This window comes from Struthio camelus, chromosome Z (assembly GCF_040807025.1).
Source record: "Struthio camelus isolate bStrCam1 chromosome Z, bStrCam1.hap1, whole genome shotgun sequence".
Classification (NCBI taxonomy): Eukaryota; Metazoa; Chordata; class Aves; order Struthioniformes; family Struthionidae; genus Struthio; species Struthio camelus.
This window is the reverse complement of record NC_090982.1, coordinates 61190040-61211386: the sequence shown is the minus strand read 5'-3', so window position 1 is coordinate 61211386 and position 21347 is coordinate 61190040. Positions and strand designations below refer to the sequence as shown.

At 39.0% G+C, this 21347-nt stretch overlaps 1 protein-coding gene across 12 annotated transcripts in view; it reads right to left on the bottom strand.

The window, feature by feature from the left end:
- The window catches only part of LOC138064647 (rho guanine nucleotide exchange factor 28-like), a 133249-nt gene that overhangs the window by 30652 nt on the left and 81250 nt on the right, over window positions 1–21347 (bottom strand). For 8 of the 12 annotated variants that reach the window (XM_068928190.1, XM_068928198.1, XM_068928194.1 and 5 more), the window contains 19 exons: window positions 20389–20666; window positions 17623–17818; window positions 16134–16245; window positions 12968–13048; window positions 11938–11977; window positions 11219–11342; window positions 9720–9852; window positions 9287–9342; window positions 8276–8327; window positions 7532–7679; window positions 7315–7436; window positions 6285–6425; window positions 5639–5889; window positions 4649–4771; window positions 4135–4252; window positions 3020–3274; window positions 1898–1974; window positions 1013–1191; window positions 218–312 (listed from right to left, as the gene is read on the bottom strand). In XM_068928190.1, coding sequence (XP_068784291.1) covers window positions 218–312; window positions 1013–1191; window positions 1898–1974; window positions 3020–3274; window positions 4135–4252; window positions 4649–4771; window positions 5639–5889; window positions 6285–6425; window positions 7315–7436; window positions 7532–7679; window positions 8276–8327; window positions 9287–9342; window positions 9720–9852; window positions 11219–11342; window positions 11938–11977; window positions 12968–13048; window positions 16134–16245; window positions 17623–17818; window positions 20389–20666 — 2581 coding nt within the window. The remainder of the gene's footprint in view (window positions 1–217; window positions 313–1012; window positions 1192–1897; window positions 1975–3019; window positions 3275–4134; window positions 4253–4648; window positions 4772–5638; window positions 5890–6284; window positions 6426–7314; window positions 7437–7531; window positions 7680–8275; window positions 8328–9286; window positions 9343–9719; window positions 9853–11218; window positions 11343–11937; window positions 11978–12967; window positions 13049–16133; window positions 16246–17622; window positions 17819–20388; window positions 20667–21347) is intronic. The other 4 variants (XM_068928199.1, XM_068928195.1, XM_068928196.1 and 1 more) reach the window with 1 other exon arrangement.

Here is a 21347-nt window from a genome sequence, read left to right as displayed (position 1 = left end):
AGCCACACAGTTAGTCAAGATCTGAGGTATTTCTGCAAACAGGAAACTATGCCAGCTTGATGTCAATCTGGGAAATTCAATGTTTATTCTGAAAGCATCCATTTTTTCTTTTCTTTTGTAGTCACTGTTACGCAGCAAAAATATAAAATGCTTGTTCAAATGAGGAAAACATCATCTACCCTGCGAATTCTGCAGAGCAGCAGGAAAGGTACTATACCTTGACACTTCTGAATTCTGGATGCTTTGGCCTCAGCAATACGTCTGTCCTCATCAGATTCACTCATTTTTCCTTCTTCTTCTTCTTCTGGACAACTTTAGAGATGAAAGACAAGCAAAGACAGAAAAAGCAAAATCCGCACATCATATATTAATCTCCAGTAAAGTGCTGCATCTGCAGTAAACAAAATACATTAACACCAACTTCTGCTACAATCTAGCAGCAAGCTACTTGTCTGCTTCTTTAAGAAACAGTAACTAGATATAAACCAGACTGAAGGATTCCTTTTAATCAAACCAAGACTGCATTATGCAGTGAATTGGTGGCTGGCCCTCATACAGGTTTATTGTGTTGATCATACCCTGGGACTCATGAGGAGCAAAGCTCTTCCTGCCATTCCTCAGGAACTGACACCAAGGTAATAGGCCGTTTTTATTGAAGTGACAGGGGATTTCCCCAAAAGGGGCCATGTGGACACCTGCAGGACTCTGAAAAGCCTCCAGTGCCAAAGGCAAAGGTAAAGAAAACTTAAAATGGCTTGTAAAGACATCTCATGTGGAGAGGGAAGGGTCTACTGATTCAGTGGGAAAGCACAAGTAACACTGGAAATTTGGCAGAACTGATCCTAAGGTTTTGGCGTTTGTGAATCCTGAGCTCAAAGGAAAGCCCAACCTCACAGAACGGATCCAGCGTGCAGAGCACACTGCCAGCAATATCCAAATCCTACCTTGAGACTACCAGACCCTGCGTCTGCTTTGAACTAGCAAAATGAAAACCAGAAGCCTTTTCCTCTACCTTTCCACTGCATCTTGAATGTGCCTCATCCAGTTGTTACGTTCCTCTTTGGAGCTGGTGTGAACCTCATACATCTCAGGCCCTGCAGATGAAGCGCTAATCAGAAACATCCCCCTTTCTTCGTTGGCTACTTCTCTTACTATGAGCTTCTGAAGGGAGATAACTGAAGGCTTCTGGTCCTAGTGGAAACAGTCACAGCACATACAGAAAATAACTTATAAAACCTTCTAAAAATCTCTTATAAGAGACCACAGTCTTAGAAGAGCATGATTTTTCAATTAACTGAACTAACTGTAATCTTATCATTTATAGCCAGCACATGAGTCTTCTCACCAAGCGTGAGGCTGCAGTATTTCAGTATTCAGACATCTTCCTTAATTATTTTGAGAAATACTTTACACTGCTCATAATGAGCAAAGCATTGGGCCCGTGCTAAAAAACAAATCCCAGAGGCTCAATGGCACTGAAGCTTTGTATTTATATAACTGGTTTGGGAGTTTCTGTCCAAGGCTTCTCATATATAATATATGTGTTTACTACTACATTTGCAGTTAAAATAAAACTTCAGTTTGTTTTAACAAACTAGAAGTTAAAATTTATTTTAGACAGTTGAAAGAACTAGCTCTGCTTCCCATCTTCATGATCAGATGAGACATGAGCCTAAAAAAATCTCATCATTCTGCTATTTTCATCCCTCTTCCTACAAATGTTATTTAAATTTGAAAATAAACTTTATTTTCCATATATTTCTGTATTCAGTGTTCTGAATACACTACCAGGATTAACAAAATAAATATTTTGTGGGAACAACCTGAAAAAGGATCTAACTTTTGAGAAATATGCAAATAAAAATGTGATGTATGTATTTAAAAGGCTGATACTTACAACAGCTGCAAAGATATATTTTTGGTCTTTTTCTTGTAAAAACAGCAGCACATCAGTTAGAAGCAGAGCTAAGATGTCTTGAAAGGAGAAAAAGTAAAGAATGTTTTTTAATGAAAGGTATTACAGTTGTAGTTAACTACCTCTTTTATGTTTAAAGAGGGAGAAACCCTGATCAATAAATATCCCATAGATTCCCACAGTAAACTAAACAGGAAATATCTGCTTTACACTATGGTCTGCCCAAAGCAATTGCAAGCCATCGCTTTATATCTCCTGGGAAAGACAACACTTCCTGCTACCCACCCTCCTGCAGCAGTGCTGGAGTTTTTGGTCCCCACTGGCCCAGAGAAGGAAGAAACACTCACTCAAATGTCAGCGAGATTTCCCCAAGCCACTCACAGGCAACTTGGCAAAAACTATTCCACGTAAATTTTGTTTTGTCTATGCTGTAACATATACTCATAGCAAAATATAATACTGATGAAAGTATTTCTGGAATAACAATGAGCAGACAGCTTTATAAAGTTGCACAGCAAATATTAATAAGCTCCAAAAAATGAACGAAACAATAAACCCAACTGCTACATGTGATTATACACTGAAAATCAAATTCTGGGCTTGAATATAAATATCAGGCTCCAGTCATATTTGGCTTTAGATTTTCTTTTCCACTGAGGATGTCACAATACTACTGAAGAACAGCACGTGATTTTTTATGTAGTATTCTTAATAGTCAGTACTGCAAACAATATAAGCATACAAGTGAAGAATCTATGTTAAGGGATGAATCTACAAACACAGCAGGAACTAAAAGGAAGGACTGGAGGGGGAAATGCAACAGAGTGTCGAATGCAAAAAGCTCCCATTTTCCTAGGCTTTGTATGGGAACTTGTCTTACCTAGATATACAGCATACTAGCCACAAACAATGGCATCTTCTGGAATCACTGTCTGAGCAATTAGTGGCATATTCTCAATACCCTTACCTCACAAATTCATGTTGGTAACATAGTGTAATAAGGTATTTTCTCTCTTAAACTTCTCTCTCAAGCTCTTCTCTCTTAATCTTTATATGCTATTTACAAATAAAGAGTTAAAAGACTTTACTACTAGGATGGAATACCTTTGAAACGTCCAGTAGCTGTTTTCCAGTACACTAAACCTTCATGAAGAAGTATCCTCTCTTTTCTCATCAAGTCCTGCTTCCTGAAAACATGACCGTTTTTCAGCTTTGTATATGTTTTGTTTTCAGTCCTACTAAGAATTTCCAACAACTTTTGCTTTTTCTCATATTCATTAACTTTCAAATCTACTGCTGCAATCATGTCCTTAATTAGTCGAAAGGCTTTGCATAGGTCTTTATGTTCTTCTGTTCCTTCTGCATGGAAAAAAAAAGAAAAGAGAGAGAAGACATCATTCCTTATTTTACGTGAACCAGTCAACATGATGCAAGGCTTAAATCAGTACATATGTCATTTTAAGTAGAACCTGGCAATCAATTTTCTGGAAATACTAAAGGCATCTGCCTTTCCCAGAGTTTGTCTTGAGCATTCAAAGATGACATGTATCTCAGATTCATTCAGTAGTCAAAACTACATGTCAAATAGTTTCTGACAAATTTATGGGCCATTAGCGTTCAAAAAACTTTTACTGGCTATGTAAATCATATAGGGTGTTACTCTTCTAACTAAATGAAAATAACTTGAAATGTGATTTTAAGCATGAAGGGTTGGCTTCTGCATACGCAACGTTCTGCAATATTTCCTTCTTGCCCATTTTTTGCAGTATGCCAGTAAGTTATTAACATTTTTTAAATGCTCCAAAAAACAGCAGTGGTCATTCAAACTTTGTTTGAAAATATGAACACTAACTCATGAAACATTTTCCTAACCCTACTTACAAAACACTCCACTGGAATACATCTTAAGAGACTGTCCAGTTGTTCCCAAATTAGTTCACATCCTGTATTCAAGATGTTTTGCTAAAACGAATACGCTCTTCTAGACTTCTATGACTTACATGGCTGAAACCTTGGAAATTTTCACAATCTAAATTTGACAAAAAAGATACACCAGATGCACTGTTCAGATGATATTTGCCTCATAGTAGATAATTATATTGTTCTGATTCTCTACAGAAAGTGGATTTCATCCTTTCTTATTCTGCAATAGTGCACACTCTTACCTCAAAATTGCATTTGGATTCCACATATGAAGCACCACTTAAGCTTTCCCTCACCTTTTGAATATTGCAATATCCTTTCGACCAGAACAGGGTATTTGGTGATTCGCTGAGTGACAAGCAGAATGCATTCAGGGATTCCTCGGCGTCGAGCCAACAGATTACTATTTCGCAGCTGCAGAGACAAAGATATATACCTTAGCTACTAAACACATATTAAAATAACAATTGACTAATAAGACATGTCATCTAAATGTGCTAGAATAAACTAAAACAAAATGCTGGGTTATCTGAACCACCCCCAAGGAACAGTTGCTATCCTGAGGGAGGAGGTGCTTTATAAGAGGAATGTGTGTAATACAGACTGGCAGCCAAAGCTTTCACAAATTTGAAATAAAAAAGTAATTTATCAGCTTGCTGATTAAGAAGGCAACACTTGGCTATTCTTATTAGCTATTAAAAGAGAGTTACTGAAGGTAATTTTGATCCGAAATTTAAATAAAAACTACAAGCTATATATCTATTTTCTGAGTATTCTGTCAACAGTAATCATATTTCCACGAAAACTTACTTTAATAAAATTCTGGAACTTCTTGTTTTGTTGCAACTCTTTGAAGAGATTAACGGCTTCTTTCTGATGGCTACAAAACTCTCCATATATCTTCTTCATTTTATTTGCATTTTCCTCTGAAAACTGAAGAAATTAAAATTGAATTGTGCTCAACATTGCATGACAAAGGAAGGCATATACCTAAGGATTAATACATTTTGTGCATATATGGAACTTGTAAATTTTAAGTTACTTGTTTGTCAAGTTCCCTGGATTTCACTAGTAGGGTCTGTCACTTCAGAATGTACACAAGCTAGTCATTTTTAAGAGCAAGAACAGGAACGTAAGCCAGACAGAACACAAGCTGCTTCCATTACAACCTTTCCAATAATGGCTTGAACAACTATTACTATAACAGTGTTTCTTCACCTCTTTGCAAACATGATCCCTTTTGAGGCTTATTTGCATCCGCCTTACCTTCACCCCACTTCTAGACAGGATAACAACAGTTTGGTTTCTTTAGTTCAGTGGAGTGAAAAAGGACTAACTGAAGGTGAAAAACTGCACTCCGCTCATCGCAGGAACTGAGCTGTTCCAGCAAGCAAAGGTAGTTAGCTGTTCTACCGCTAACATAAACTGTACAGACTGCCTCTCCTCCATTGAGCAATAGCTTGAAATACACCACACCACATTACTACAAGAAATGAATGGGTAGCTTGTTTTCCACACTCATTCAGTCCTTCACACCTCTGCTTAGATGCTAATGAAGTGTATCCATTACTTTCAGTTTTTGCAATTCACTTAATGATAGGAGTGGCTTTCTACTACAAACAGGGTCAAGTTCATCACTACTCACAGCTGTCAGCAATGATTTTCTCTCATTACTATTTCACCCTGTAATAACCTGGAGGGGCTGGTCTTTAAATTTTATGAGGCAACCTTAGCCCTCCTCCTGTCCACAAAAGTTTTAAATTCAATAAATCATCAATAAATCAGATCTGATGTCTCTACCTGTTGCACAAGGATGTCTCCAATTCTGCTGATTACAAAATTACGTTCACTCCCCCCCTCACATGATTCCTGTCGTCTCTCTTTCATTCTGCAGAAGAATTGCCTGTGAATCTCCAGTAGTTCATCTAAGCAGGGAAATATTTTGTCCACTGTGCTGTGGTCCAGCTGCAGTTCTTCCTTCATCCCTTTCCTGAATATTTCAGACATAATGAACAGGGTATGGACGTGATGCACTTCTGTTTGCATCAGCTCTGCAGTACAAAAGAGGACAGCATAATATAGTAATCACCTGAACATTCTGCACACATTCTATGATAGATGTGAGTAATGTTCAAATATATGGTCATAAATGCTTTTTCTACGTTAGCCTCAAACATAATAAATTATGTCAGCAAAAGACATAATTTATCCACCTCTGGCATGGTTATCTCGACTGTACCCCACTGAACATGCCTTTGGTAGTCCCAAGAGTTCAGCAATTCCTTAGCTCTAGAACACATAGTAAACTGTGAGAAATGTTCTTTGAATCTTATTATGCTTACTGAAGTCTATCCATCCGTTCTCCCAGTCATAAAATATGTAGGTTCTCTTTCTACTTTCTATGCCAAATTGTTTTCAAACATGCACAAAACTTTGAAATACTGACCAAAAATCACATCCTGCCTTTTGATAACATCCTTTTCTTGCTTGCTGCAGAATGCTGGATCCACAACAAGACTCCAGGACTCTGCCTCAAACTCTTGCGCATCTGTGCTGAGATCAGTCCACTGAGAGGAATCCACATCATCTATAATAAAGCATAAGTCTCAAAAGCACCAGCCATATGAACAGTAAGGGAAGTTCCTCTGCACATGCACACCTCCTCAATAAAGTAAAGGGAACACATCACAGGGATGAACTTCAAACAAGATTTCTGCCAATGTTAACAATGGTTTCACAACAGAAAAGCCTGCCAAATGTGAATATCAGTACCAAAGGCCTGAAATGCAAATGCAGCAGTGGGGAAGAGAAGAAAAACAACCCATTTTTTCTCAGATTAAATCCTTACCTTCCTTTGCTTGAAGAAATTTTTTGCAATTTGAAAATAAAATCCAACATTTCCAGAAGTACCTTTTGGCACTGGAAGGGCATTGGCCATTTTGCAGATGTCCAGCGAGGGATATCTGCATGATCCTTTGTGAATGAATGCCCTACAGCTTTGAAATTCAGTCACACCTAACAACAGAAAATGCCTATTTCTATTCACTTCACAATCAGGCTGTTTTAAGAGGGCAGTTTGCCAGCGGGAGGTAAGATTTTGGGCCACTGAGGAAACAGAAGTGACATAGGTTTATCTACCGCAACGTATGCTGTCAATGGAGATGATTAGATGAGAGCTGGAATAAAATATGCCAATATATGTTTTACCCACTGTTTTCCAATGGCAACATCAAGCAAAAAAAAAAGTTTTAAAAGTTATCGAAGAGTTCATTATGGGGGGAAAAAAAAAAGAAACGGCCATATTTTAAGGCTAACATGTCTGATTGTGTCACTTCAATGAAGGATACATTGTAATTAACAAAAGACAGCTGCTGCTTCTTTAGTAGATGAAGCACATTCCTTATCCATAAACAATTTATCTATTTTGTATTTACAATATAGATTACAAAATGCAAAATCTGTGCAGTATTTCTCACCTTCCATCATAAAAGAATCCATTGAGGAAAAGGTCCCTAGCACCTGTAACATCTCTTCAGATCGTGACTTGGACCTCCAGGTGCTAGTCTCAGAGTCTTGTTCAGGAAACGGCATAGATCTTCTATAGGAGGAGAAAACCATTGATTTAACATTTGCAATTTTCCTAGAAATGCTGAATGATGTATTTAGCATATTACTCTGGCAGCTGCACTCTACCTTTCAAAACTGGCACTGGGGACACTTTTGGACAAGGCGTGGGATTGTTGTGAGGCTTCCCTCCTTCCAGCAGACAGTCCGATAGGCACAGAGACAGAAGGATGCACTGAGGAGAACACAGGTTGGGAAATGTCTCCAAGCGAGTAATCTGAGAGGCAAAACAGTTGACAACCAATAATGGTATAACATAAATAGCATAGTTATACTGTGAAATGCCATCTAGTGTTGATACAGACCCATACCAGGTTACCAGGAATGTCCCCACACGGTACAGGACCGTGATGGTCTCCCACAGAATGGAAAGATACGCCCATAAGCAAAGCTGAGAAGCTCTGGCATGAATATCATAGATGAGAAAACAATCTCAAATCATTCATGCTCTTAAACTGCAACTTGAATATAGGTGACCGAAATATTCATGCACATGATGAATAATGACATACTTGAAAGCACAATACAGAACTGGCTACTTTTTATTTCCATTCTCACCGAAAACAAACCATTGTAAAACTCCTACTCATGTTAGTAGGAGAGTTAGTTAACCAAGGGAATTTCCTCACAAAATCCTACTTATCTGTATTAGGTATTAGCGATACACCTACTTTCCTGCACACGTTGAAATCATAAAGAGAAACATATAAATGATGAATGAAAGTTTGTTTTGCCATTCCCATTACTTTCTAACATAGGCTCAAGTTTGAAGCGCTAGGTTTACATCTCCTAGCCTACTACTAAAGTACTTACTTGTTAAACCAGCTTGTGGTTTGTTTTTATTATGGTACCTCTCCTGGGATTTCTGAAAGAGAAGAATGTTATGAAATTACAATGAAATGATAGCTGACAACATGAACAGTCAGGTAATTTGCTTTCATATGTCACCTCATAAAGATGCTTCAAGAAAACTCTCTGAAATCACGGTCCTAATTTCTGCTAATAACTAATAAACTAACATCAAAGTAGAATATTATTTGTACAACAATACAAAACTAAATCTATTGATTCTTTTTGCAAGGTTATCACATGGCAGCTACATACAAAATAAATAAAAATGTCTTTTTTATGTGCAATTAAAGCCTTGTTTACCCCGAAGATTCTGTATGAAAACATGTTCTCCCTGCTAACCACCAGAATGCAAAACCCAAATACACCAGACAGGCACACTCCACTCATTTGAAAAATGACTTGTTTGGCTGTGGTGTACTCCTCTGCAAGTCCTTTTTTATCCCACGAAGGCAAAAGCCCTACATGTCAATTTTTGAAAGCTGCATCCTTTGTCATGATAACCACACCACGTCTGCGTTCCTACTTAAAGGAACACATTTTCCATCAGCTTTAGTGCTGATTTTGCCCTGTCTGCAGTGGCAGCTCAATACTGGGAAATATTGCCTAGGGGGGCTGGGGAGGCTCCTTCTCCAAAGATTTTTCAGAACACGTTAGACAAACATCTGCCAACACCATTAGAGAAGTGAGTCTGCCTCAGGGTGAGGCGCTGGAGTAGGTAACCTCCCAAAGCCCCTTCCACTACTGTTTCCCACTACTCCAATTCAGAGGATCCCCCTTTCTACATACATTTCTTGTTCAAGTACACTACTTTGTCTGTTGCTCACATCAAACGTTTGACATTCCTGTAGCCCTCCCTGCATAGACACTAGGTCTGGATGGTCTGTGCGTACTTTCTTATTTTCTTCATCTCACTTCTAGGCCTCTTGGAAAGCAAATATGCTCTAGTAAGAACAGTGTGATATAGGAAGTTACCTTGGTGCACACAGGAGCACACTCCTTACAGCTCTTATGCACAGTCACGCTGCAATCTGAAAGAGAAGGCACGTTTCAAAACCTGAAGCTGAATGGGGTCCTCAGCCGGCAGAAAATTCTGTTTTATGGCTTCACCGTTATTCCTCTTTCGGGTTCACTTACTAAGGAGCCTCGAGGCTGCATTGATGTTACACCCCCTGGCTAGGGAGGAGTTTTTGTCTAACGTGTTTAGGTTAGGAGATGGCCCTGGTCCCTTCCGAAGCTAGCAGCTGCTGTCTTCTTTCCCTCTCCCTTGCTGACCTCAGCTCTCTACACAAAGCAGGCATCTCCAAACCTAGGCAAGGTTCCTTTTTGAAATAAAGCCCTGAATAATGATCTTATGTCAGGTTTCAGAGCGCTCTAAATTCACACATAAAAGTTAGTAACTACTTACAAGAGCACTGCAGTGACTCCTTTCCTAGGAGGGCCTTTTCACAGGCTGTACACGGGAGAACTCCTGAGAAGGTCCCATTTATAAAATTATGTCTGTTCAGTTTCTCTTTATCTTTGGCATCTTTATTTTTTGTCTTTATCCCCAACAGCAGAGGCAAAAAAAAAAAGAAGGGACATTAGAAAAGACAATAAACTGACTCAATCTTAAAAACACTAAAGCAACTTTTAAGATCAAATGATTCAAAAACATTTATTCTCTGTCCTGGAAGACTTGGAACAGAATACTATATTATTATATTCAACATTGTTTAAGGTTTAAAATGATAAAGGTTTTGCTTTTACTGGCAGCTAAGCCAGCAATCTTTATCAAAGATGACTGGCAGATAACTTCATAATCCTGCAAAAAGGAAAGGAGCAGAAGAAAAATTTAAAAAGAGAGATTGACTAGCTGCACACACAGGTATCAATCAATGCCTGTTTCTCCCTGAGGCATACATGCAAACTCATGCCTATGCAATTACACGTACATTTACCTAAATATATACAACTTGCCTTTAGATCTTAAAAGAGACCAGAAAAAAAATAGTTTTAATGAGCTTTAATGAATTTAATAAATTTGGCTTATTTTTACAATACTTCTGTTGTTGTGAGTGCACATTCCTCCAAGCAGTCCTAGTAGATATTCTTTAGGAGACTGCACAGATACTCACTTAGGTATGGCTGCATGACTAGATATACACGTTCATAGCCAGTTCTACTACTATGAGTATATCACCCCAGCAGCACTTTGCTAACCATCTTCACATAGACGTATTTTAGAATATCCTGGGGAAATGGGAGGGTATGTTAGAAAGCCTACAAAACTGCTGAAAGGCCAGAGAGAAACATCCTGCAGGCCAAAGCATCCCTCAAGCTGCTAATTGATGTCCTTAATCTAAATTTCAGGTAGCTCAAAATTAAACCATAAATGTTCTAAATCTTCCTTTCACACTATGCTTGACTATGTAGGCCTTGAATCTGCAGCTCTTTTACGATAAGCAGTACTTATTCATGCAAGAAGTTCCATTAACTTCAAATAAGGCAAGTTCAGCTGATTATGTGCAAACGTCAAAGGTACAGACTCAAGTACTTACTGAGAATAATTGCAGGAACAGACGTACACCTTTTACTTTTGTATAACAAAGACAATTATTTCTTAAAGGTAATTCAGAAATTTAAAATTTGGCTAAATAGTCAAATGAGATTATTGGTAACATTAAAAACGTCCAGGGAAATATTTGATTTGCTAAACTAAGCCTACTCTTTAAAAGGATTTTGATTTTTTTTTTTTTTTCAATATGAGGGCCCTACCAGGTTATCCCACATCTGTTTTAAAATTAAAAAAATAAGATAAAAGCTTCTTCCCAGTACTTAGGTGTATTGCAATAAATCTTATCTATAATTCATTTAATTACAGTGATGTAATTATAAATAATAATATAGACATAAATCTCAAATTACCTTGCACTTATTCCGTGTACTAGTCATCCTGTTCATCAGAAAGCTGAAAGTTCGACTCACTTTACACTTTTCAGACTCAGTTTTTGAGGGTACAATATATTTATCCCATTCCTCCTCCTGAATCCTAAAACACAGACCGGGGAAAACAACTCATTCCAGTGGGAATAGCCTCTTAAACCGGAGCAGAATCTGGATGACATTTGTTTCATCTAACATTTACAATTACATGGGGGGTTTTTCTGTTTTAACTGTAGTAATTAAAGTCTCTCTTTCTAAAAAGGACTAATACCAGCCAGGGGGGCGCATAGAATATGCAACGTGCTGCAAGTTTGCCGTGACTATAATCGTTATCAAAAGCCTCCCTGTTTTTATTCCGGTGTTTTGCATGTCTCTTCAAATGGCTCCTGTGGCACAGCAAACCCCTCTGTGGGATGAACAGCGGTAGGAGCAGTAGCAAGCTGATGGCGGAAAGGCAGCAGGCGCTTAGAGCTCCCCCGGTCAGGGCGCACCCCCTCCAGCACCTCTGAGAACCAGCCGGTCCGGGGGGGCTCCCAGCGGAGAGGAGAGGCGGTGCGAAGGGAGGGCCGCGGCCAGCCGCCTCTTCCCCGCGCCGCTCCCTAGATGGCATTCTTGCACAGACCTGCTCCCAAATCCACCGAGAAATACCGTGCTGCAGAGGACGCCTTCCCCGAAAATTCACGTGTGACAAGTACTGATACCTTTTCTCTCGCGACTGCTCGGGCAAACTGTAGGCTCGCTCTGCAAGACATAAACAGTGAACACGCACTCAGATCCTTACGTCAACACATCTTTTGGAAACGCCCGACCCCCACCAGACCATAAGCTTGTCATTAAGCGCTTGCAATGTCATTTGAAAATTAGGAAAGCAAAAAATATCTATATTAGAAGCAGCTGTTCCCAAGATAGTACCACTGCCTATCAAACGTCGTGAAGTTGACAGAATCTGCCAGAACCAAGACTGACAACAGAGGATGCCAGTCTCTGCAAACAGACAGTCGGTGTTTAAGAGCAGGAAGAAATACTTATTTTTTGTTTTTCTAAACAACACAGACCGGAATGATTCATCCTTCCTTCTGCTTTTTATATAATTTGTTGTAAAATATCCTAATGATATTCATCTAATATTTGCAATTACCTGCTTTATTTGGCTTTAGCTACAGTATTAAACATTTTTAAACCCCTCTCCATAGAGAGGAATATGCACTGCACAGAATGCATAATAGGTTACATTTATGTCCTGGAAACAGTAAAGAGGACTCAAGGAGATACTTTCCAACAAACTGCACAAAAAGTAGCTTAAAAGATGAACCATTCAATAATCTGAGTCGTTTAGAAAAATAAAAGAAAGGGTCCCATCTACTATTTCTTCCAAGTTAGAAGTCATTTAGTTCTGTAGAGATTATTTGCAAAGCTACAAGTATGGTTCAGAAAGGTACTCAAACACCTGCCTAACATGTAAGCATCAGATTATGCCATACTTAGAAGTTAGATACAAACTTAAGCACACTGTACTGAGTAAGTGTGCCTTAAGACAAATACATACTTTGGGTTAGCAAGAGCTAGTATATTTATCACAGAAGTAGCGAGACTAGAACGGCATTTCAGTTAGCTGCCAGACAAAAACTGCGCAACAGGATGCTTTCCGAAGAAACAAAGACCAGGTACCCATGGAAGACGGAGACAGCCTCATGCAAAACAGCACTGTTGGGTTGTCACTGTGGTACTTACTACAGGGGTGGAGCAGAGACACTGACTTAGAGAGTGAAAGAGCCTGAAGGAGGGATCGACCACTGTTCATGAACACACCATCTACAGAGCAGGGACAAATCCTTTACTGTTACAGACTGGTAATGCTTTCTTGAATAAAAACAGGTAGTTGTTTTAACCCTGAGCATATTGAAAAGCCTTCATCAGAAACAGATGGTGATTTCCCACTTACTTCTTGCACTTCATGTTACAAAGATTAGCCTCTTGCTATCATGTATGTGTCTGCTTTGGCTAACATCAGCAAGCGTACATCTCATTGCAACCTACTAGTTCAGCTGCTCCTCTCTCTTGCATAGCTAAGTTTAAGTGAGATGACAGAAGTGGTGGAGCTGGCTTGCCAGCTGGGCACAGGGAAAATGGCAGGTTTTTCAGTGCACAGACATCTGAATGGACCTAGGTACAGTGCCGCTGTGGCCCGTGGAGATCAGGATGAATTATCTGACCTTACTTCTTGGACCAAGCTTTAGGGCTAGTCTGCTTCCAGTAACCAGATGAGACTGCTGAAATCTAGCACAGGTGCCCGCATTACACAGTAATTACTGCTGCCGGCTGCCAAACGCTGTGCTTAACAGTTCTGTCCATGAAAAACGTTGGCAAGGGAGGGATGGGGCTGCTGGTGGCAGGGGTTAAGGAAGCGCCAGTAGAACCTGAGCGGACATTGGCCTAATTCCCAGCAGCGGGTGAATGCAGCGCACGCTGGATTTGTAGTATGGCCAGCAGATTGCCCGCTTCCAAATCTTGAGAAGGACAGGGATTCCACTTTCCCCACAACATCAGGTAAATGCCTAATATTGACTGTGGGGGAAATGAAGAGAGAATGGACAGGACTTGGGTCTGAGCCTGGATCAGGCCAAAACAGGTAATGGTATCTGGATGAAACTGAATGGTCTACATGACACCAGTGGTCCCTTCAGCTATAAGTTCAAAGGAATTCTGGTTTAACGTTAAGCACACACTAAAGGGCTTTGCTTATCTGCTATCCCCTACTTCTGTGACCCATTTTCCTTATTTTCTTCTGCCTTGTTGTTTTTAAAGACTTCTCACCAAATCTGTAGGATACAAACAGTTACAAACAAATTAAGCGACATGGAAAAATATAACACAGCTACAGGCGGCAGGCCGCATGCTAAAATCTTACAGGGAGTCACAAAATCTTATAGTAAATTGGAGCAACAGCCACCATCAAGGTGCTTGTTGCACTTTTTAATACAGTTTCCTAAGGAAAAAAAGATTTCTGCCATCACTGTATCTGTCTGTCCATTAACTTTCACCACCTTACCTTCCCCACAACTTTTGAACGTTACTAGTTTCAAAGTTAATTATCACATTTCTACAACTGTTGTGACAACAGGCTGCTGAGTAGGCGAGAAAGACCCTAACTAATGCTTCAACTGAGAAAAAAGCTGCAGTGCCCATTCAGCAGTCTTCCCTTCTACCTGGTTCACTGCAACTCGCCACTAGTCATCACATGGCCTGTCTTGCTCAGGACAAGGGAGGAAGTTTAAGGTATACTGCAGGGAGACACAGGCTGAAATTACAACAACAGACAGGGTTATAAGGGACAGAGGACACAGACTCACGGAAAACCAGGCTTCCTTAATTCTACTACTCATAGAAAAACTTTTTGAGCTCTGCAATTGACCATTACACGACCATTCCACAACTCTGCAAAGATTTCATAAATATTAACTTGGACTCAGTAATAACATTCACATACTTAAAGTGAAGTTTGTGTGTAAGTCTTCCAGGACTAAGTCAAAAAAGAAAGCCACTATAGACATTAAAGATGTCTGGACATCAGCATAGTACCGAGTTTACTGCTAAAAGTTTTCGCCAAACACTTTGGTGAATAAAGAAAAGTTATTAATGTATGTCACTCATTTTAGGAAAAATAAATTTTCAAAGACTTCTGCTAAAGAATCTGTGTGTTGGGAGGTTTATATTTGGGGATTATATTGGCTTGCTACAGCTTGCTTGGCTTTAATCTATCCCATTCACACTTATAACTAGTTAGCATCCTGGATTTTAACTGCACGTTGCATCAAGGCGGCAGCAGCAAAGCAAAAGCCAACTAAAGGACATTAAGTCATTTATCTCTCTTTCAAACACATATTTTTTGGCTACTTACAATTCAAAACATATTTTTCTGCTGAAATTAAGCCAGGTGCTTTCTCAACACATAGCAATCTTACTGAGAACGCAGTGAACCATTTCATTTCTTGAAAAGCCAACGCTTTTAAGTGATGTGATCCATAAGAAAGAGCGTATACATATTTCACATTTAACATAGTTTAAATATAACCCATACCTTCACTGAAGAAAGTTTGGATTGTCTGCTAAATATGAAGCCGCATGTTTACAAATGAAGGATGATAGAAACAATTTGTAGAAAATTACAGGCTTCCTGTTAAGCAGGACAGTCATTTTCTACAGCACAGTAATAAAACGTGAGGTTCTTATAGAATTTTCTTTGGGTAAACGCCTGTTCACTTGCTATAAATCTGACATCCTGGAGTGACCAAGAACGGGCTTAGCTCAGCCTTACTGGAGAACAGCACGTGGACACCATGTGCCAGAATCCCTGCAAAGAAACCTGTGACTTCCTTTAGAGCAGAGAGTGGGTTTTGCTCCCCACCCTAGAGAGAAGACCACAACCCTCCAACCAATTTCTCGTATTCCCCAGGATTTACAGGAAGATGGGGCCATTTGCCCATTAAGACTTTGCCCCTGTGTCAACTTTAGCCTCTTCCAGCTCGGACTGGGCTTCCAGCTGGAGGTTAAGGTAAGACTCTTTGGAGAGTCTTAGATTACTGCCCTGGACCACATTACTTTTTCTGACTAAAGCTCTCCCTGTCACAGTTCCCACACCCTCCCAGATGCTGTATCCGTGGAGGGCATGACAGAGGCTGTACACAGGAGAAAAGCGAGGGAAGATGGTAGGGGTAACTGAAGGTAACCAAATGCTTCTTTCACATGGCTTGGCAAGGTCTGTGTATACAGGGACCTTGTGCGCACAAGTATCAGTGAACAGAACAGGCCTGAGTAAAGATGTTAACATTACATCTGCAGCAGGCAAACATGGGAGGAGGCAATGCAGATGCAAAGCCAGAGCACAGGTGACACTGACCTTCATTTGGATCACCGACTGCAAAATCTCGGGGAATGCAAGGTCTTCCTAGTAAGCCTTTGGGTGAGGAACAGGAGTAGGAGCGTGACCGAATTCCAGACAGTAAGCATTCCTAGAAGGAATTGCAGTAAATGAAAACTTGTATCATTTTGAAATTCATCAGCAAAAGCAGCAAAACAAATCAGTGACAGAATTTTTGAATGACAGAGTGCTGACCACGTATGTTTTTCTTGGTTTCAGAAAAGTTTGAAATTTAAGTAAAATATCCGACTACTTCATTTCACTTTGAATTCTTAGAAAACCTGTCCTACTTCCACCATGAAAAATTGTTGTATGTTACAGGAAAGAATTTGGGGGTACAAGTTAGACTAAGAGAAAGCTTACATTTTTCTCCAGTTTGGTGGCAAGCATCATCCAGTGTTGCTTGCCATTTTATCTGGCAGCCAGGCTATCTGTCCTGCTTTTACTATGGTAGCCATTATCTTAGTGCCTTAGTATCAGAAGAACATTGGTAATTACTGATGTCAGAGTTTACAAAGTAAACTTTGTTAACTCTTTTACTTTACAAACTTTTAATTTTACAAACTTTTACTTTGTATAAATAACTTTTACATTACAGTAATACTTATACAAAGAAAGAATTTCTCTTTTCCTTCTGCATTTTTCTGATTATGCTTGAAACGACTTTCAGATTCCCAAATATGTTAATGGTATAGCTGGGAAAGAACCCCTCTGTTTTTTGATAGATCTTTTACATTTGCACAGAGTGAAATGTAAACTTCTAAACTGCTTACAATATTGTTTGTAAAAGTAGCCCTAACAGAATTCAGTGTTTGTGCTGGACTCTTTTTCTCCCTCCATGTAATCATTTGCTGAAGGTCAGATGAAGCTCTACAGAGGCAAGAAGTCTGCTTAATAAAATAATAAACAATCCCTATTAATAAAAAATAGTTCTGTGCATGTGTCAAGATTTCCCAGAAATGGCACCACGGTTCAGTAGAAATGAATGTAGCCAGGACACTTTAGGAAACTATCATTAGGAACAGAGATTTGCACTGGTCATTGTACAAAATCCAACTGACCCTTCCTGCATCTGGCAATTATTTTTAAAAAAAGCAACAGGCCGGTTTCTTTACAAAGTTGTTACCCTTTCACATAACTACAGCCAGTTAAACATTTCCTAACTAAATACATTGTGGTTAGAAAATGCTGATTCACCAAATCTGGTTTACATCCTTTGAAATAATACTTCTGATTAATTACGTTTTTTTTCAAAGCTGAAGTGAAATTCTGATGGACTCTTCCCTGCACTGCTGCTGAGCAGCTACACCCAGGGAGCTCCCGTACACCCTGCTCTCCAAACTGACTAACATCTATGACTTCCAGCTCGGAACTGATTTTTCTCCTTTAGATTCAAATACAATGTCTCATACATTTCCAAGGATTTACTTAAAAGGAAAACAACTCAAACCAAAATAATATTAAATACCTTGGGCTGCAGACCGGTAGATAAGGAAAGCGATTCTGCCCGGCTGATGTTAAAATCAGCGCTCGTCTCAGAAGAATCCAATCCATCTCTGCTAGAAGCCGTTGCCTCCGAAGAGCTGAGGGGAGGGTAGTGAACGTAGGATCTGTCTGAAACACTTTCACTTCCGCTGTCTACTTCAAGGTCATCAAGACTTGAACTGAAGCAGACAACAAATTCTTTATTTCCCATGTAATAAGTATCAATCTTAATGCAACAAGAAAGATAATTCTATATGCTTTGATAAATGACAACCACAACCACCATGATTATGTCAGGTAAGTCATGTTTTGAGTCCCCTCTCATGTTTCCCGGTGATTGTACTCAGTTACTTGTACAGGACTTATCTAACCCAACCTCATGGATCTACTAGGCAGATGTTTGCACCTTCCATAATCATGCAGACTCCTACCACAGTCAGTAGACAGCAACCTTTGGAGGATGATTATCAGACTGATGTTAGACATCTACCTTTAAACAAGATGTTTTGTTCCACACAGGTACCTGCATAGGTAACTCTCTACATGGACTGTAAGGAGAACCGAGATAACTAGCTCAGATTTTGATAAGAAGTATGCAGATATACTTGGAGATTTGTGTGTGTATATATACACACACATATACATACATGCATTTAAAGGATATAACGTGGCAATTCACAGATATCTTTTTCCAACATCTGTGAACTGATGGAGGATGGAAGAGAAAAAAAACAGTGACACAGAGAGATGGGCTATGGTCTGAGCCAGTTTGTGACATTAATTTCAAAACACATAAATTTAAAAGTAAGTAGGACTATAAAGGGACTGAAAAATCTCTAGCTACGCCAATACTTCAAACATTCAGTGACTACTGACATGCTGGTGTTCTTGAGCAGAACAGCGCAACAAGGTTTCCTAGCGCTATCACGCTATGAGGGGTTTTCCATGATGCGTCCTGTTAGCCGCATGTTCGAGTTCATGGTCTCTTTATTAGCGTGGCTGGAACGAATGGTTGATTGCTTGCAATAGCATTCCAGCCTTAAAGCATAAAACTCTAAATCAGGTGTGGCATTTCTAAATAGCCAAAAAGTCCACCAGGAATATTAGCACAACTACACCTTTATACTGCACTAAAATTCACTTTGTTAAATAATAAATTTATCAGTATTGTCCAAAACTACTTCCTTATTACACTTCTGGAGATCATCTTTCACAATGTTTTCTACTAATAAGCCATGTGGCTTCTCAGAAATAAGCTATTTAACCTCAGGATCAGTTAGTGTCACATTTTAAAGCTAGAAAAAAAAATAAGTGTCTTCGTCTTTTGGTACTTAAGAAAAATAAGCATAAATAATTTCATTTGCATTGATGTTACAGCACTGAAATTCTCCATCAGTGCTTACTGTGGGTACCTTACCATGGAAATTTCCTTGATCTATAAAAATGGTATAAAGATCTGCTAATTAACTTGCTACATACTCTGAGATCCTTGAAGGCAAGTGCAACTGGAATTATTACACATAAAATAAGACTATTACTATATATTTGGCTCGCTTACAGTTGATGTACTAAGGTCAATCACTTACCTCTGAAAACTCATATAAACTCCGAAAGCTCATATATAGGTACCTAACCTAGGTCTTTAAAAATGTGGGAAAATTCAAATATGTATAGGAGGAAAAAATGTTTATGACAGAGAAGCAGATTAGTTATGACAGTCCACATGTGATATCCCCATAACTAGTAAAAAAGAAAAGTTTTAGAAAAGAATAACTCATAGCCAATCTGACAGTTGTTGTCCTCTCTCTCTGCAGTAGGAGGATTTTATAGTTGTCTAGGAAACTCAGAGAAAATGTTACTGACCACTGTAATTGACATTAATAGACAGCCACTACTGCTACCTTGCTATGTGTTTTTACACACAGTGCCCTAGCTCCAATTAGTCCAGACACTCTTGAGAGGTGAGAAATTCAATTTCTATAGATTCAAATTTTCTTGTGTCAAAGAGGCAACTGATTTCAGGTCTCTTTTACCCAAAGAAGCAATAAAACTGTAACACCTTTTTTTTCAGGTATTTGTTAAAAACAAAAATTCAAAGTTTCTAATTCAAGCCCTACCTACAGTCCGGAAACCAGCTAGTTCCTAGCATAACCTAAAGCCGTCCGAATGAGGACCCTCAGACAACTGGCTCTGCTGATATCAGACCTTCTGTATGGGCAGAAGAGCAGAAAACAGTCTGAACCTATCAGAAACGTGAGCTGTACTGAATACTGCTGTCTTTTGAAGTGAAAAAACATACGCTGTCAGGAATAGGTTGCTCCTTCCACAGCCCACTGCAAATAGAAAGACCCCCATTGACTTCAACAGATTTTGGACCATTCCCTTAATGGGAAATACAACTGAGAAACCAGCTAGGGGGAAAAACTGTGGTTTCTGACAAAAATGCCACAATGAAAAACACAGTGATCAGCTGTCCGAGACAAAAAGGTATAAAAGCATAAATTTGGTTTAAAAATAATCAATTTACTTTAAAGACATTGTTATTTGAAAGATGTATGTGAAGAAAGGTCTTTATGACCACTTTATAAAAACAAATCATTACGCCGACACAATTTAAACGTCAGAGATTGAAACCAGTGATTCTACCATGATGAAAATCTTTATTATTCCAGGTTCTGCCTTATCTTTTGAATAAAAGATCATTATAAATAATCCTAATCCTGGCCACACCATCAAATTAATTACATACCTTCTTTTCTTCATGTCAGCATGAAGTTGGCCCCGTTCCTTAATAAATCCATGGGTCTTGACTGGCAGGTATGAATCTGCTCTGTGTCTCAGACCTACGTTTTCTCCGTTTTTCACTGACATTTGATTGCCTTCATTTGGATCATATATATACTGGTCATTTTCCTCAAGGGAGGGAGATGAAGAGCTCTTAGCCATTGAGGTTGAACTGGTGGGATTCAGACATGTTTCACTGCTAACACCGTCTCCATGAATGTAATTAGCCTTTACATCTCCAGCCTGCAGGGGGAAAGTGAATGCTGGTAAAAGACAGTAAAAAGATGAGGACCCTTCACTAGATTATAGTTTGCCATTTTATAATAGTTATAAGTTTTGCCTTTTTTTTTCTCTACTACTTTTGGAGTACATAAATTGGAGACAAGTTATATGGCTAAGACATTCTAGATCTTGCACTAGTTTTTCCAGAATTATAATAGTGATGGTTTGGTATATTAGTCTAATGGATTTCTCACTCATATTTAAGCCTTTATATTAAATGTATCAAATCATGTATATACTGCTCACATTTAAAAAAACCTTCTTTTGAGTAAAGCAAACTACATGCATAATACATTAGCGTGGGGATATATGGGGGGAAATTAAAATGTTGCATAATTTAATTCGGAAAAATTAGTCTACACATCGTGCACATTTTTTTATTTTTCCAGCACCGATTTCATAAAGTTTGGGACAAATGTAGATGACCTGGAACAGAGGGTCTCTAGGGGAGGAAGGGAAAGGATTTTTTCTTTTTGCCATTAAGCAATTGTGGGTGCCAAGCACCCCTCCTCTTACACAAAGAAGGGAATGGCATTAGCAATTACGTTTACTCAGGTTCAGTACAGGGATCAGGATTTAGACCCTGGTTGGTAATGATTAATTCTTTGTGAAAATGAGGTTAAACTCTCCTGTCAACTCTGC